The sequence below is a fragment of the Mus caroli genome, unplaced genomic scaffold (assembly GCF_978045245.1).
Source record: "Mus caroli unplaced genomic scaffold, Mus_caroli_1 scaffold_18, whole genome shotgun sequence".
NCBI lineage: Eukaryota > Metazoa > Chordata > Mammalia > Rodentia > Muridae > Mus > Mus caroli.
In genome coordinates this window covers 62655205-62671555 of record NW_028227273.1, presented here as the reverse complement: position 1 = coordinate 62671555, position 16351 = coordinate 62655205, and the positions used below count along the sequence as shown (strand labels likewise).

The 16351-nt window shown below is 48.3% G+C and overlaps 1 protein-coding gene across 2 annotated transcripts in view; it reads left to right on the top strand.

Annotated features, from left to right (window-relative positions):
- Positions 1-8659: 8659 nt before the first annotated feature.
- Positions 8660-16351, top strand: part of Ubash3a (ubiquitin associated and SH3 domain containing A) — a 33853-nt gene continuing 26161 nt past the window's right edge. For both annotated transcript variants that reach the window (XM_021149756.3, XM_021149755.2), the window contains exons 1-4: positions 8660-8790; positions 10303-10356; positions 14526-14712; positions 15865-16063. In XM_021149756.3, the coding sequence (XP_021005415.1) occupies positions 8678-8790; positions 10303-10356; positions 14526-14712; positions 15865-16063 (553 nt within the window). In that variant the 5' untranslated portion in view covers positions 8660-8677. The remainder of the gene's footprint in view (positions 8791-10302; positions 10357-14525; positions 14713-15864; positions 16064-16351) is intronic.

The window sequence follows — 16351 nt, the reverse complement described above, 5'->3', positions numbered from 1 at the left end:
GAGTCTCTATGTGCTCAGTGCATCTGTGTTCAACTATGTGGGCCTTGGGCCATACAGAGTGCTGGAGGAGATGAAGATGATGGTGTAGAGTATGACCTCTGGGAAGCAGAGTCCTCAAGACATGACAGCATTAGTCCTGTGAAATAAGGGTTAGGTTGTTCGTCGTAGGCGACCATGACTTCAAAGCCAGGAGAGAAGGTGCCCCCTAGGAAATCCCTGTGCCTGGAGCCAGAGGCGGCCAGGGAGTCTGAGGTGCAGCTCAGAGAATCTGCAGTGTCAGAAAGGATTCCAGTTTGCTTCCTCTCTGATAGACGGACCCGGGACAGAATGAGCTCAGCAGAGCAGACACGTTCGTTAGGTTCTGGGTGAGAGAGCTAGACACACAGAGTTTGAGCAGGCTGCAGCAGGTGTGAGCCCCAGTGGCTACACTGTGCTGATGACAACAGCTGGAGAGGTGTTTGGAAGTGGTGTGCTTTCACCGTGTGCTTTCTCCAGATGCTGAGACAGGAGGATCATGAGTTTGAGGCCAATGGGCTACAGAACAGGTTCTAGACCAGTCCAGGAGTAGTGAGACCTGAGGTATGTGTGTGTTTGTGTGCGTGCGCATGCGTGCGGGGGCGGGTGGGGGGGGGGCTGTCCAGGCCCCCCCCCCAAATGACTATTTTCCTGCCTGTCTCCACCTACCCTACCCTTTAATGTCTGGATTCACTGAAATCCCCCATGCTTGCAGGTCCTCTCTTATCTCCGACGACTCTCCGGGTCCCAAGATGAACATTTCTGGAGACAATGACAGGAGACTTATCTCTGAAGCTCTCTTTTCTTTCTGTGGATTGGAGCCTCTTAGACGATCATCTAGAATGTTCTGTCATGGCCTCCACAGTGACCGGGACCAGGAAGGACTGATTGTGAACATAGGTGTTCAAATGGTATTGAATAAACACACCGCTGAGAGCCAACAGGATGCAAGATGGAGGTCAGAAGGGTCTCGGCCTGCTCAGCATAATTTGCATAGAAGTCTGTTCTCTCCTGCCAGTGTTGTGGATGAACGACCTGGATGGTGTCTTTCCTGTGACACACTGGAAAGACAACTTTTTTTAAGGTATGAGGAAAGGAATAAATCAGCTAGAGCATTTCCCTCCTCCCCTTTCCTCCCTTCTTCTTTTCCTTCCTTCCTTCCTTCCTTCCTTCCTTCCTTCCTTCCTTCCTTCCTTCCTTCCTTCCTTCCTTCCTTCCTTTTATCCCTCTGTTTTATGAGTCAACATCACATTGTGTAGCCCAGGCTAGCCTCAAACTCACCCTTCTGCTGCCCTGGCTTCAAGTTCTGAGAGCACAGAGAAGTGGGTCAAAACATATCATATTTCAATATATTATGGATATAAATGTACCTTCTCAACGTTATTATTTGGAAGAGAAAAGCCATATTTGAACGGAGCTATTTATCAGACCTCATATTTACATTTTTCTCAGAGTAACGTGGAATGAAGCCCCTGTACACACATACCTCACAAAGCCTCACCTGTGTTGAAGAATTTTATAGACTGACTACAACTTATGAGGTTTGGGGTGTGTGTGTGTGTGTGTGTGTGTGTGTGTGTGTGTGTGTGTGAGAGAGAGAGAGAGAGAGAGAGAGAGAGAGTATGTTGTGTGTGTGTGTGTGTGTGTGAGAGAGAGAGAGAGAGAGAGAGAGAGTATGTGTGCACTTGCACATGCTGGAATGTTGCAGATCAAGAGGCAGATCATCTTGGGCTATCTTTAATCCCCTTCATGGTCATTTGTCGCTCACCTCTGTACCTGACCTGGCATTCCTTCAACTAACAAGTAAAACCATGCATTTATTCGGCAGACCAGCAGCTCCACCAGCCCTAAGGCTAAGCATGGCATCAGATGGCACCCGAGACTTACAGAAGAGATAGCCCCGCTTTCCTGTAACCCATCTATCTGATGTCCCTGGCAATGTATTTGAAAATGCCTTCATTTAGACTACCTTTTGTTCTGGGACTATCAAAAGTTCATGTAACATTTCCACAGTGAAGCCTTGTCATCGGGAGTAACTTGAAGCCATGTGACTCACAGCCGAATCACAATGAAACCATCTCTTAATTCCCTTTGGAGCAAGAGATGAGTTTTGCCTTGATGATAGCAACTTTGTCTATTTCAAACATTCAAATTCAAGATAAATAAGTTGACAGGAAAATTCCTCTTGGATCCCTGAGTGGAAAGGGAGAATGAGTGGGACCTGGATTCCACCACAGCCAGGTGGAGAGACTGCTGGCTAACCCTTAGTTGTGGGATATGCAAAAAAAAAAAAAAAAAGAATGTGGCAGAGAGCATAATGGTTGTGGTGGGGTTCATGGAGTTCAGGTGGACAGAGAGGAAGTAGGGGGATATGACTCAAAGGGTGTAGATTGTAGAATGGTCAAATCCAGAGTCAGGTGTGAGTTCACAGCCACAGCGCTGCACTGCATGCTGGGAAATGTGGAAAGCCAATTCCAAAGGGCACTTGTTATTCCTGCAGAGCATGGAGCCTGGTTCCTAGGGCCCATGTTAGAAGACTCACAACTGCCTGTAGCTCCTGCTTCAGGGTTCCCAATGCCTCCTCCTGGCACCCTCAAATGTGTGTGCATACATACACACAGATAAAAATTTCAATTAAAAGTAAAGAATGTGATAATTTAAGAAGTTGTGTGTGTGTGTGTGTGTGTGTGTGTGTGTGTGTATACACACACATATATATATGCAGAGCAGTGGGTGTGGGGGAATAAAGGGAGTGGGGGAAAATCCGCATCTGCCAGAGTTCCAGTGCTCTGGGCAGGCGGACTTGGGAGGACTGCCGCACGCTTTCCACGTGGCCCCAGGTGTGTGTCTGGCTGTGTGAAGCCACTAAACCCCAGCTCGGCAGTGGTGGACAAGGGGCAGTCCTAGGTACCAGGTTCTCAGCCTTGGGCATCTTATGCTAGACACTGCCGCGGAAGAGCTGAGAACAGAATGGGGGCCCCAGGGGTGGCTCATTCAGACCCGGGGCCGAAGGGAGGAGAGGGCAAGGGGAGAGGGGGCTGTGTGGTTTCTACGTGGGCGAGAGTCCTTGGTTCGGTCCATGGCTGGAGCACAGGAAGGCCTTCTGGTGGGAGGTTAGACACAGCTCGTTAGGGGAAAGCTTATCCAAGCGTTCAAGCACGGCGGGCCTTGATGAGCAGAGACTGTCTATGGTTTTAGAGCTTTATTGTAGAAAGGTGGGGGAAAAAGAGAGAAGGTAGAAAGAGAGAGGGAGAGGCCGGCCATGGCCATGTTGGGGGGGGGTGTGTGAGAAGGAGGGCTAGAGATGAGAGTAAGAAAGGTGAGAGATTAAAGAAGGAGGAGGGGCCAAACAGCCCCTTTTATAGTGGGATGGGCTATCAGGTAACTATGGGGAGGAGCATACCTGGCTATAGTCAGATAACTGTGGGGGTGGAGTCTAGCCAGAAAGCCAGAAGCTTGGGACATTGAATGACTGATAGTCACACACCTCTCTGCCGGAGAGGGGGTGGGGGTGAGAGGTTGTAGCTACATGACAGGAGCCAGGTGCCCAAGAGGCATGGCCAAACTCCTGCCATCCCATGAAGGTGGAAATCTCCACCCACCGGGGCTCTGAGGTTCAAGGCCTGTTCTCAACTGGAGACTAGGCTGTCTGTGCACAGCCCACTGCCCTACAAATATGTATATCTGTGTATATGTATATATACATATGTGTGTGCATATATATTTATATACATATATGTGTATATACATATATATATGTGTGTGTATATTTATATATACATAGAGAGGGGGAATTAATTAAATAAAGTTTAAAGATATTAAAATGTCTCTACAGTAGGGAGCAGCATGGAGAAGCTATCACATCCATTCAGTGTCTTATTTGGGATCCCACATGGTACAATAAACTCAGAAAGAAAGCTAAAGAGACAGAAAAGAAAGAAGATTGGAAGGAAAAAAGGATAAACCAGATAAAAAGAAGAAAATATAAAAGAAAAAGTGAAAGAGCCATGGAGCAACAAGAATGAAGCTGAATGTGGCAGTGCATGCCTTTAATCCCAGCACTTGGGAGGCAGAGGCAGGTGGATTTCTGAGTTCGAGGCCAGCCTGGTCTACAGAGTGAGTGCCAGGACATCCAGGGCTACATAGAGAAACCCTGTCTCGAAAAACAACAAACAAACAAACAAACAAAAGAAACCAAAGAGCAGCTGATCAAGCTAATTCACAAACACTGATGCGGAGCCCCTTAAACACATGCTATTAGACATTGAGTCCAGTGATTGGTCGTAAAGTGCATAAGAATACATGTGTGTGCTCATGTGTGTGTGTGTGTGTGTGTGTGTGTGAGATGACTCTTAATTAATAATTAATCTTAGGAAACCAGATTGGTATAGCATTAAGAAGCCCATTTTGCCTGCACTGGAATAGTATGGCAAATTGTGATATAATAGAATCCCATATAGCCCTAATGTGACAACAACGACTTGAAAGGAAGAGGAAAGCTGCTGTTACCTGGAGAACAGATCACATTAAGTCTGTAAAAAGTGTAAAAGAATCTCCGCAGCTCCAGGAATAATAAGGAAACCTACCTAGCAAGCACTTTGAGTGTAGGATCCTTATACAAAAATCAGTTGTATTTCTCTATCAATGCCAAAACTGGAAGCAGTTATTGTTTTAAAGTGCCATTTGGGGTGGGGGGGGAGCTCCGTGGTTGAGAGTTCCACAGCTCTTGCAGAGGAGCCAGGTTCAGTTCCCAAATCCACAAGGCAGTCTACATGGTCACGGTAGCCTACAACTACTGGTATTCCAGTTTCAGGGGATCTGATGGCCTCTTCTGGCCTCCGTGGGCACAAGACATTCACGTGGTACACATGCACATATGCAGGCAAAATACCCACACACATAAAGATTAAGTACAGATGTCTATTAAATATTATTTAAAATTAGGCATGGTGGTACCCTACTAGAATGCACAGATTTGAAAGGCAGGGGCAGAAGGATCAGGAGTTCAAGGTCACACTGTACTGCCTAATGAGTTCCAAGCCAGCCTAGCTATATGATGAAAGCCTATGTCATACATATGTTCATAAATATATTAATTAATTAATGCAGTATTCGTGCATTTTGTTATTGATTTTAATTAATTCATGCATGGTCTATCTTAATTTATTATTTATTTAATTGATTTATCCATAGTTTATTTTATTATTTATTTATTATTTAAATTCTATATGCATAAAATTTATTATATACCTATATCATTTATAATAGCATCAAAAGTGGGTAAAGTGCTGGTCATACAAGCCTGGTAACCTGAATTTGATTCCTAGAACCTACTCAGAGTTGGCAGGGGAGAAGCAACGCTACTTATGTGCCCTCTGATCTCCACATAAGGCCACTGCATGCACGCACCCATAGGTACACAACAGAGCATGCACACACACACACACACACACACAAAGAGAAGAAACTGAAAACTACCACCCAGTATCAGGAGAAATTAAGCAGAGAAACATACCATATTCATGGAATCAAAGACATACTACCCTTAAAACGTCAGTTCTCTCCCGAATGATCTGCGGATTCCGTCTCACCTCACGGATTGTTTCTGGCAAACGTAATTAATTAGTGCATTCGGTTTTTGTTATCTTTAGCATTGCTTTTATTTCTTAAGGTCAGTTTTACTGAGGCTTAATTGACAGGCTGTCTAATGTGTCCATTCTAAATACTCGGTTTGTACAAAAAATAAAAAATAAAAAAAAGACACCTGTGTAGACACCGCTCAGTCAGGTCCCTCCGCCCACAACTCCCTCCCACCCTGCCTCAGGCAACCACTGATCAGCTCTTTGAAGCTATATGTCTAAATGTCATCTAAATAAATCCATATGAAAGTGTGATGGAGCCTGGGCCCCGGTGCTCAGCACAGGGAGTGCTTCTCTTCATTCGTGTTGTAGGGAGCAGGGCTGTGGTGCTTCCTGTGGGTGGGCACAGCTACCCAGAGCGCACAACTGCTGTGTGTCTGTTCACAATAGTTGGACTATTCAGATCGTTTCCAATTTGGGATGCTAATGAGTAAAGCCACCATGGGCGTTCAAAAATGGTTTTTTTCTTGTGGAGACACACATTTTCACTTTTCCCTGGTAGAATCTAAACATCAGAATTAGTTGGGTCGTAAATGTATGTGGACCTTTATAAGACATTGCATCAGGGAGTTTCCCAAAGTAATTGGATGAGTTACAATCCCACCAAAAGCACGGGTGTTTCAAGAGGTCCCTCGCCTTGTTGAAGCCTGACCTTATTGGTCCTTTTGACTTGAGCTCCAAGTCCAGCAGGTGCTATAGAACTGTGCTTGGTCTTCTTCAACATCCCTCAGTGATGGATGAGATTGGGCATCTTTCATCACTGCTCCTGTCTCTTCTCCATGCTTCCTGGTTCTTTCATTAGCTGTAAGAATGCATGCATACACTGTACATTCTGGGTGTCAGACCAAGTATGTAGGCGGGGGACATTTTCTCCTATGCTGTGGCTTCTTTTTCCTTTCGTTTCCTTTACAATGCTTTTCAAAGAGCAGATGTTTTACGACTTTGACGAAGCCTGATGTGGAAGAATAAAAGATCGCGGGTTTCTCCTATTATGCCCCAAGAAAGTTTTATAAATGAAAACACAACGCGTATTTTTCTTCTAGGCTTTCTTTGACGGGTTTGATAGCATCAGACTTTACATTCAAGCCTGTCATCCATTTTGAATTAACTCCACACGTGTCGTGCAATTCCCAAGTATTGTTACTGAAGCAGCAGCCCTTCCTGGGGAGTTAGAGCGCCCGATTATTGACAGTTGACTGACATATATGTGAGTCACCTGCACCCTCCTAGGTACATATGCGGCCCGCTCTTTGATTTTACATAAAAGAGCTAAGAACGGAGAACAACCTCACAGACGCAAAATCAGCACACTCTCACACCATAGTGGTTTAAAAGGGAGCACATAGTGGTTTAAAATGAACAAATCAGAAAGAGCCAGAAGCAAACTACATCTGTCCGTCACACGGCTGACGATCCGCTGGCACGTGCTGATCTCTAGTCAACGGAGAATAAACAACCTTTAGCCCCACCTGGAACCATTCCCGAGGTGATTGTGTATCTGTGATACACAACTGTGACAGTGTACGGTAATGCACCATACACGAACCCTCACGGAGCTCAACAGGAATGACAACTACATACAAACTTCTAGAACAAACTGGAGGAGACCGTGTTCACTGGCATGGGTAAACAGCTGTTTCTCAAACAGGATGCAGAAGATGTCAACCAGAGCTTCCACAGAGTGATAAAAAAATAAAATAAAATAAAATAAAATAAAAAAACAAAAAACCCAAAAACTAACAAGCCTCTCATCCTCTTCTGGCCGGAGGGCAGACTGTCGCTTCTGCCCACATGTACTTCAGCAAAGAAGCAGATGGAAGAATCAGGCACTGTTTAGTAGGATGTTACTCAGGATGGCAATGAACTGCAAGCAAGCAAGAGCATGGGTGAATCCCAGAAACATCATTTGGAGCCGAGAATCAAGACAGGGAACGCTAAGGGGTTAAAGCAGTTGCCTAGCGTGGATGGGGCTCTGGATTCAATCCCTGGCATCACAAAAAGAAAAGAAAGAGACGAGACGAGACGAGACGAGACGAGACGAGACGAGACGAGACGAGACGAGACGAGAAGAGAAGAGAAGAGAAGAGAAGAGACCAGTCATGATAGAGCATGTGTTCCAGTGTTCTGGTTCCATGTGGCTTGAAATTAACGCACAAGAGAGATTTGTAGGGGAGGGGGAGAGAGAGTCAAGGTGGGGTTGGGATGCTTCTAAGGATCTGGAAAGTTCTGGAGCAGGGTTTCGTAACCTGCATTGCTGACATTGGACAAGACCGCCCTTTGCTGTACAGACAGTCCTGGGTCCTGTGGCATCTGTGGTTGACATCTGCTAGTTGCCACCCCTCTCAGAGCTTTGACAACTGCACATGTCTCCAGACACTGCCAACTGTCCATTACAAAGGTGGCTGTAGAACTTAAATGCTGTGGGATTTACATTACTGTTTCATTGGTTCTGGGGGAAAGAGGGAATGGAGTCACTTTACGGAAATCCCTCGTGCTACATACGTAGTGCTTAATGTTTAAAGTTCTCACTTCAAAACAACAACAACAGGTCAATTAAATCTTTTTTTAAAAAAGTTTTTATAAGCAAGCAGAGGGAGCACATAGAGTGAATACCGGTGTTTAGTCTGCAGACATGGAGGCTAAGGTCCAGGGTGGTGAGGATGGGTGCCCGGCAGAACCCATGAGAGAAGCCTGTTCCAGACTCCTGCTCTCTCCTTCTGCTCCTCCCTCCCCCACACTCCCAGGTCCTCCTCCCAAGTGCTTCCCAAGCACACAGCAGATCCCAGTGATGAACTTCGGCCCAGACCGCACTGTGGAAGCTGGTGGGTTTGGAAGCCACTGTTGTGGGCCGGCAAGGAGAATTCAAGCCCCGAACATTGTGCAAACAGGATATTCACTTGTGTCAGAGAGATCAAAAAAGGCTTGAGGTTTTTCTTCACAGCCTCAGCCTGCCTCCCTCTCCTCTCTCACTTTATCTAGTCCTTGCAGTGAGCAGGCGCCTCTTGTACAGCAAGCAGGAAGACATGGCTGCGGGGGAGACGCAGCTCTATGCCAAGGTCTCCAACAAGCTCAAGGGCCGCAGCACCCCCTCACTCCTGGATCCCCTCCTGGCCATGGGCTTCCCCACACATACCGCGTGAGTACTGCAACTGCCAGGGCCCCGGAGCCTGACTGATAGAGACACGTGCACATTAGAAGCCATGTGGGCCTCTGGCTGCCCACTTGGTAGGGGTTGGGGGCAGGGGGAGGGCAAATGTTACCCTCCTGCAGATCGGTGACTCTTACAGTGACATTTCAAGGTGTCTGACTCTGACACGAGGCTCTAAGGCTAGGGTCTCTCTCGAGAATTACCATTTGAGTTTCTAAGCAGCCCAGGGAAAGTCACTTGTCTTTTGGGAAAATATCTGGAATATCTAGTGACAAAATAGAATGCATGAGAAATTCCAGAGACAGCTTGGCTCAGCACCACCGGGCTCATCCAAGTCCCCCTGCGCTCAGAGAGGAATGAGAAGCTACTGACCATGGTTAGAACATCCGCTTAGCGGTGGTCCTCTCAGATCCTTACTCCCACGGAGACACAAGTCGGAGGTGTGCTTCAGGGAACCCGGATCTCAGGGAGTGAGCCAAATAGCCCTTCGATGAGATAATAAGACCCTGGCTACCATGGAGGACATGGTATTGAAGCTAGTCTCTTCTCCTCCCAACATTAGGGCTTCGTGGTCACTAAATGGGGAACAGAACCCACCAGGAAGCCGATGGTCACATGATCACCATCCAGCTGCAGATGAGAACACCAAGGCCTAAAGAGTAGCCTGTGGCAAACCTAGGTAGGACAGGAGCCAGCTCCCAAGGCCTCTGAGACCCACTCTGTTTTTCTGCTCAAGCTGTAGGGTGGCCTCACCTTCAAAATCCCTGCTAGATTAAACCGATAAACACCTGTGTGTCTTAAGGCTCTTAGGCAGGGCTCAGAGGGGCTCATGTTTCTGACCTCTCTGTCGTGGCCTCTCCAGGTGGCTACATCCCCATTGTCCCTCGCACAAATAGCAGTACTACTGGGCGGCATTACATTGGATTCCAATGGGGACCAGCTGTATCAGCCAATGATGGTTGGGTCTGTGGCCCATTCTGGTCTTGTTGACCCAACTCAGCCAAATTCAAGTCAACATATTTACATCCTAGGCCCCAGAGTGAGTAAGACACACCAGGGCCATGAGGAAAGCATCAGTGAGCAGCTGGGGTGGGGGGACACAGGCGAGGGATGTGGATATGTCTGCCCAGTGGTTGGGTAAGGAATGCTTCCTGCTGAGCACCTGTCAGGGCAGTACACGCTAAGCCAGGAACGCAGCCTGTCTCAGCCAGGTGAGCATCCACAGTAGATGGATTGCGTTGGCTTTGTCGCAGGGTAGCAGGGTGCAGAGAGAGGAAGGCAAGAAACCAGAGGTCAGGTTCTAAGCGCCATGGGATTTAGGGTGTGGCATGAGTCACTGTGCGAAAGATGGAGATCTTGGCATAAAGGCACTCATGGGAAGGCCAGGAGCTTGGCCCTGGTAGGACACAGTGTCAGTGAGCAGCCATTTCACTGCCAGAACCCAACCCTTCCAAAGAAGAGACGGCCGGGCCTTGACTGTCCCATGTTCATGTTCCACAGGCTCAAAGCACTAGCGGCCACAGGGAGGAAGACAGCCGAGGCGGCAGCAGACTGGTGAGCGGAAGGGGAGCTGCGGGGTTACGGGGGGCTTGGGTGACTTCACCGCTGAGACTCTATACCCCAGGAGGGTCTTCTGAGTGGGATGGGGTGCCTGTGGAAGTGACTCAAAATGACATCCATTTGCACCAGTATTTGCACCAGTTCTGAGCCCAGAGAAACAACGAAACCCACCTTTAAGACATTACAGGAGAATCTAGAGATTTTTTTTTCTGACTTGAAAGCCAGATTTAGGACTCTGCACAGATCCTGCAAACATCCTGGCTTCTACCCCTTGCACATAAGTGCAAGGAAGTGCATGTGTCTGTGTGTGTGTGTGCACGCGCACACAAACACACATCTGATTTAATCCAAATTTGACTCAAAAAAAGATTCATGTTTGTGATATATGTTAAATAAGCAGGAAGGTGCCATTTTTGTTGCTATAAGATCCACATACTCACAGGCTGCTGCAATGGAGAAAAATTTAAAGAGAGTCATGAATTCCCAAGGTATCAAAGGGTACACCTGGAGTGGGGTTAAGGAAAGCTGTCCCTCCTTAACTCACACTCCAGTCACCTGCCTGGGGGTGAGATTGGGGGGGTCCTTGTTTTTAGGAGCTCCTCCCAAGCCTTGGTGTCACTTGGCATCATCCTTCCACGCAGCTGGGAAGTCCCTCCCGCTCGTATCTGAAGAAGCCACAATGAAAGTCGAACAACAATAAAAAGCAGATCCTGGGCTCGGCTGTGGCTCAGCAGTGTGGGGAGCTGGGCTCTCTACATGCCCTACAAAGGCAACTTAAAGAAGGAGGGGCTTATCTGGGAGTATTTTGACGGTGCACGTCCCATGCCACCATCTTGGTGGGAAAGCCATGTGATGTGGCTAGTGTGTGAGACAGCTGGCCTCTTCATATCCACAGCGAGGAAGCTGGGAGAAATGAATGTTGGTGCCTGAAGCACGCTCAGAGATGCAGGTCCCTCCAACCGCCTGCACTCAGCTCACTGGCCCCCATTTCCCTGTCTGTGGGATGGTGCCACTCAGTCATTCATTCAGGTTGAGACTTCCTTCCTCAGTTGACCTGGCCTAGACTTTCCCTCATGGTGGAGTCTGGCGGTCTGTTTTATAAGATTGATTCTAGACTCTAGCAAATAAGCAATCAATATTTGTCATGCCACCGGGTTCCATGCCCAACCCTACCTAAACTAAACAAATCTCTTCTAACTCTGAATAGAAGCCTGCGAATGGGCTGGGGTTCTGTGTTCTAGGAGAACCTATAAGACTACAGGCCGAGGGTGTCAAGGCAGAGGGCTCACAGCTAGAGGCTGCACAGGCAGAGGTATGGGTGTACAGGCAGAGGGGGCACAGGCAGAGGACACACAGGCAGAGGAGGCACAGGCAGATGGAGTACAGGCAGAAGGGGCACAGACAGAGGGGGCACAGACAGATGGAGCACAGGCAGAGGACACACAGACAGAGGGAGCACAGGCAGAGGAGGCACAGGCAGATGGAGCACAGGCAGAAGGAGCACAAGTAGAGGGAGCACACGCAGAGGGGGCACAGGCAGAGGACACACAGGCAGAGGACACACAGGCAAAGGACACACAGGCAGAGGGAGCTCAGGCAGAGGGGGCACAGGCAGAGGACACACAGGCAGAGAGCACACAGGCAGAGGGCACACAGGCAAAGGGGACACAGGCAGAGGGGGCACAGGCAGAGGACACACAGGCAGAGGGAGCACAGGCAGAAGACACACAGGCAAAGGACACACAGGCAGAGGGAACACAGGCAGAGGGAGCACAGGCAGAGGAGGCACAGGCAGAAGGGGCACAGGCAGAAGGGGCACAGACAGAGGGAGCACAGGCAGAGGAGGCACAGGCAGAAGGGGCACAGGCAGAGGACACACAGGCAGAGGGAGCACAGGCAGAAGGCACACAGGCAGAGGGAGCTCAGGCAGAGGACACACAGGCAGAGGACACACAGGCAAAGGGCACACAGGCAGAGGGGACACAGGCAGAGGGGGCACAGGCAGAGGACACACAGGCAAAGGACACACAGGCAGAGGGCACACAGGCAGAGGGGGCACAGGCAGAGGGGGCACAGGCAGAGGAGGCACAGACAGATGGAGCACAGGCAGAAGGAGCATAAGTAGAGGGAGCACAGGCAGAGGAGGCACAGACAGATGGAGCACAAGTAGAGGGAGCACAGGCAGAGGGAGTTCCATGTCTATGTAGAGACCTTTTAAAAAATCAGCTATCCACCGAGCTCTTGATCACTGTGCCGGAAGCTCTGGAAACATGAAAGTAGTCGAGAGGTGTGGTGGTTTGAATAGGAATGGCCCCCACAGACTCGTGTAGGTGAATGTTTGACCTATAGGGTGTGGCATTATCAGGAGGTGTGGCCTTGTTATAGGAAGTGTGTCACTGGGGGTGGGCATTGAGGTCTCAGATGCTCACCAGACCAGTGGCTCAGGATCTCTTCCTGCTGCCATTGGCTCCAGATGTGGAGCTTTCCCTGCTCCTTCTCCTGCACCATGTCTGCCTACATGCCACTGTGCTTCCCGCCATGACAATAATGGACTAAACCTCTGAACTGTAAGCCAGCCCCAGTGAAATGTTTTCCTTTGTAAGAGTTGCTGAGGTCATAGCGTCTCTTCACAGCAATGCAAACAAAATGTCCCTGGATTTGGAAATGAGTAGAGGCGATGTTCCATATGTGTACGGTGGGTTGTGAGGCAGCCTTGGTAATCCTCACTCTGGCAATGTACCTAGATGTCTATTCTCCACATGAAAGAGCCCAAAATGCAGGTCACGGAATGGCTTGAACTAACTCATGATTTATACAAACACACATGCTCGCTCGATCTGCTGCAAATGCACCATTGGGATGAGCTCAGGAAAGAGTTATAGGGGGAGACAAGAGATGCAGGCTCAGCTCTGCCGCAGATTATCGAGTGAACTTGCTTACATACAAGATGTATGCCTGGTGAGAGCACCCCACTTCCTAGCATAATGAGACATCACAGGCAAGTGTCGGTCACCGGAAGTTCTCGAATGAGTGTGTGCGCCAAGTAAGCTGACTGCTGCTTAGCTATTGCCATACAGAGATTTTCCCATGTGAATTTTTTGGCCTATGCTTCTTGCTCTTCTTGTCTTGAAGTAGAATTATTCATTTAAGACATTGAGTGCTTTCCTCTGCAAGTGCTGGCAGATTGCACTAAGCAATGGTTGCACAGCTACAACCTGTGGCCTCGCTGTACTTTTGACACAATAGAGAACAACATTGAAACTTTGAAATAAATGCCTATCTTAATTTGACCCATAAGAGAAGTTCTGTTTCTTCCATTTTTATTTATTTTATTTATTTTGTGATGAGCTCGTATTTGGCGATCTTTCTTCTATTTAGAGTGGTTTTCTTAGCTAGGGGTGGTGGCTCACACCTGCAGTCCCAGCAGTGAGGAGGCTGAGACAAACAGAATCACCCCCAGGCCCACCAGGTATATAGAGAGATCTGTCTCAACAAATAAATGCTGTTTTTCATCAAAATAAATAAATACTTTTTGAGTAAAAAAAAACCCCACTAGTATTCACTTAAATGTTGTCCAATCTTCTTTCTTTCTTTCTTTCTTTCTTTCTTTCTTTCTTTCTTTCTTTCTTTCTTTCTTTCTTTGTTTTTTGTTTTTTGTTTTTTTTTTGTTTTTTTGGTTTTTTTTTTCAAGACAGGTTTTCTCTCTGTAGCTTTGGCTGTCCTGGAACTCATTCTATAGACCAGGCTGGCTTCAAACTCAGAAATCTGCCTGCCTCTGCCTCCCAAGTGCTGGGATTAAAGGCATGCACCACCACCCGGCTGTTGTCCAATCTTTTGTGATTTAAATTTTTCCATTTAATTTGAAGTCAGTGGTAAAGTTAAAATGTGAAAGACCAGCACTCTTCTGAAGGTTGGGGTCTGGGTCTCTTTGTCATCTGGACCTTTGGCTGCAGAGCCAGACTGTAATGGGACTGATACCAGGTACACATTGGTCTAGCCTAGAGCCAACAGCCCCACCACTGGGTGCCATCTTGAAGGGATGGCCACAGCACTGATGTTTTTGTGTGAGATCAACATATCCCTAACTGTGGGCTGGTGTTGCCGCTGTTGCATGTCTTCAGTGGAGACACATCCGATTGATATGATGGGGTTTTCTGTTGCAGGCTGCATGGTCACTGCAATGACCCTTCTCTGGATGACCCCATCCCTCAGGAGTACGCTCTCTTCCTCTGCCCCACGGGCCCCTTGCTGGAAAAACTCCAAGAGTTCTGGAGAGAGAGCAGGCGGCAGTGTGCAAAGAACAGAGCACATGAGGTCTTCCCTCACGTGACACTCTGTGACTTTTTCACGGTAAGTCTACTCCAGAGGCCTTAAATGCTCACCACTTCAGCTAACGGCAGTGTTCTCTGGTAACTTGGCAACAATAGAACACAACTGATTTATTCTAATCAAGACATTAGCATGAGCTGTCTGCTTTGTGGGATCTTTTCCTTCCCCCTCGTCAACTTCAGTTCATCCTTCAGGACCCAATTCATTTTAGAGTCTTCAGCTCTCCAGGCAGAAGAAGGTAAAATCCCAGGCTCTATGCATCTTATTGTCAATATCTCTAGGAGCACATCTGGGTGATATGAAGGTGATATGCCCCTCTAGGAAGGCAGATATTACCCCTGGTCCTTGTCCACCCAGAGACTAGCAAAGTCCTAAACAGAGCAAGAACCCCCCTGTGTGATGAAGGACTAAAGGATGCTGATTTGGCTGGACATAAACCAGGGTCTTCCCTAAGTTAGGACCTAGCCCTCTGTGGAAAAAAAAAAATGGCCAAGTTAGCAGCCTCCCTAGGGAGCACTGTCAAGGAAAGAGGATGCACAGTTGTTGGACAAAGAGAAGAGGGCCTGAGGCCAAAGGGGAGGACCCACCGCCATTTCTTCTACACCTCTACTTGATGAGCTAAAGAAGGACCTACCTACTGCTGGGACATCAGGGCAGAGCCTGCCACTCCGCAGTGCTAAGGGAACACAAAGCATGATGCGCAAGAAAGAAGTTTCCAGAAGTTTTTCCCTGAGTGCCTGAGACTGGGAGCTCTCTGGGGTCAAAACTAAACCATTGTCTTCTGGAGGTCTGAGATGGGATCCCTCAGGGGGCACTGTGAGCTTCCTGGGAGTTGACTAGAGAATTCCAGAAGCTAACATATGCAAAGGGAAAAGAAAGAAGGCTGACTCAGGAGGCAACAGGGGGGCAGTGACAGGGGACTTCCAACCTTGGCATGTAAAGGGGAAATCATATTCCAAGAAGACTCTTCTCCAAGATGCCTCAGATAACTGAGCAGAAGACTTGGAGGTGGGGGTGGTGACGACCCTTCACTCCATAACTGCAGGGGCTGGATAGGGAGAAACCCAGTGTCGTGGACAGAGACTAGTCCATAGTGATTAAGCCTTAATTCTCAACAGGTGAATGAATTCAACAAGTCCTGAGGACACCCATTCTTTGCTTCTCTTCCCTTAGTGTGAAGACCAGAAGGTGGAGTGTTTGTATGAGGCTCTGAGACGTGCAGGGGACAGGATCCTGGGCTCCTTCCCCACCCTGGTTCCTCTTGTTCTCCATTCTTCCATCAGCTACCTCGGCTTCTTCATCAACGACAGCCCCGCTGACGCCATCCGGGAATTCGCCATGGCGTTTGCCACAGAGGCGGCAGTCCTGGCAGGTAGGCAACCCCAGCTGTGGGCAGACACACTGAACCCTTTGGGTCCCAGCAGAGCCACATCTAAGGCCTTGATGGATCAGCTCCTGTGAGTCCTTTAATGACCATCTGCCGAGTTTGGCTTTTGTCCCCAGATGGGTCCTATAGGTCTCACCTTAAAAGGGGGCTGGGGGGAGTTGCAGGGGGTATATCTCAGTTGGTAGAGTGCTTGCCAGGGCATGTGGTTTGACCCTTAGTGGTGCATACTCCAGACATGAGGTCCATACACCTGTAATCCAGAAAGGGGAGGCA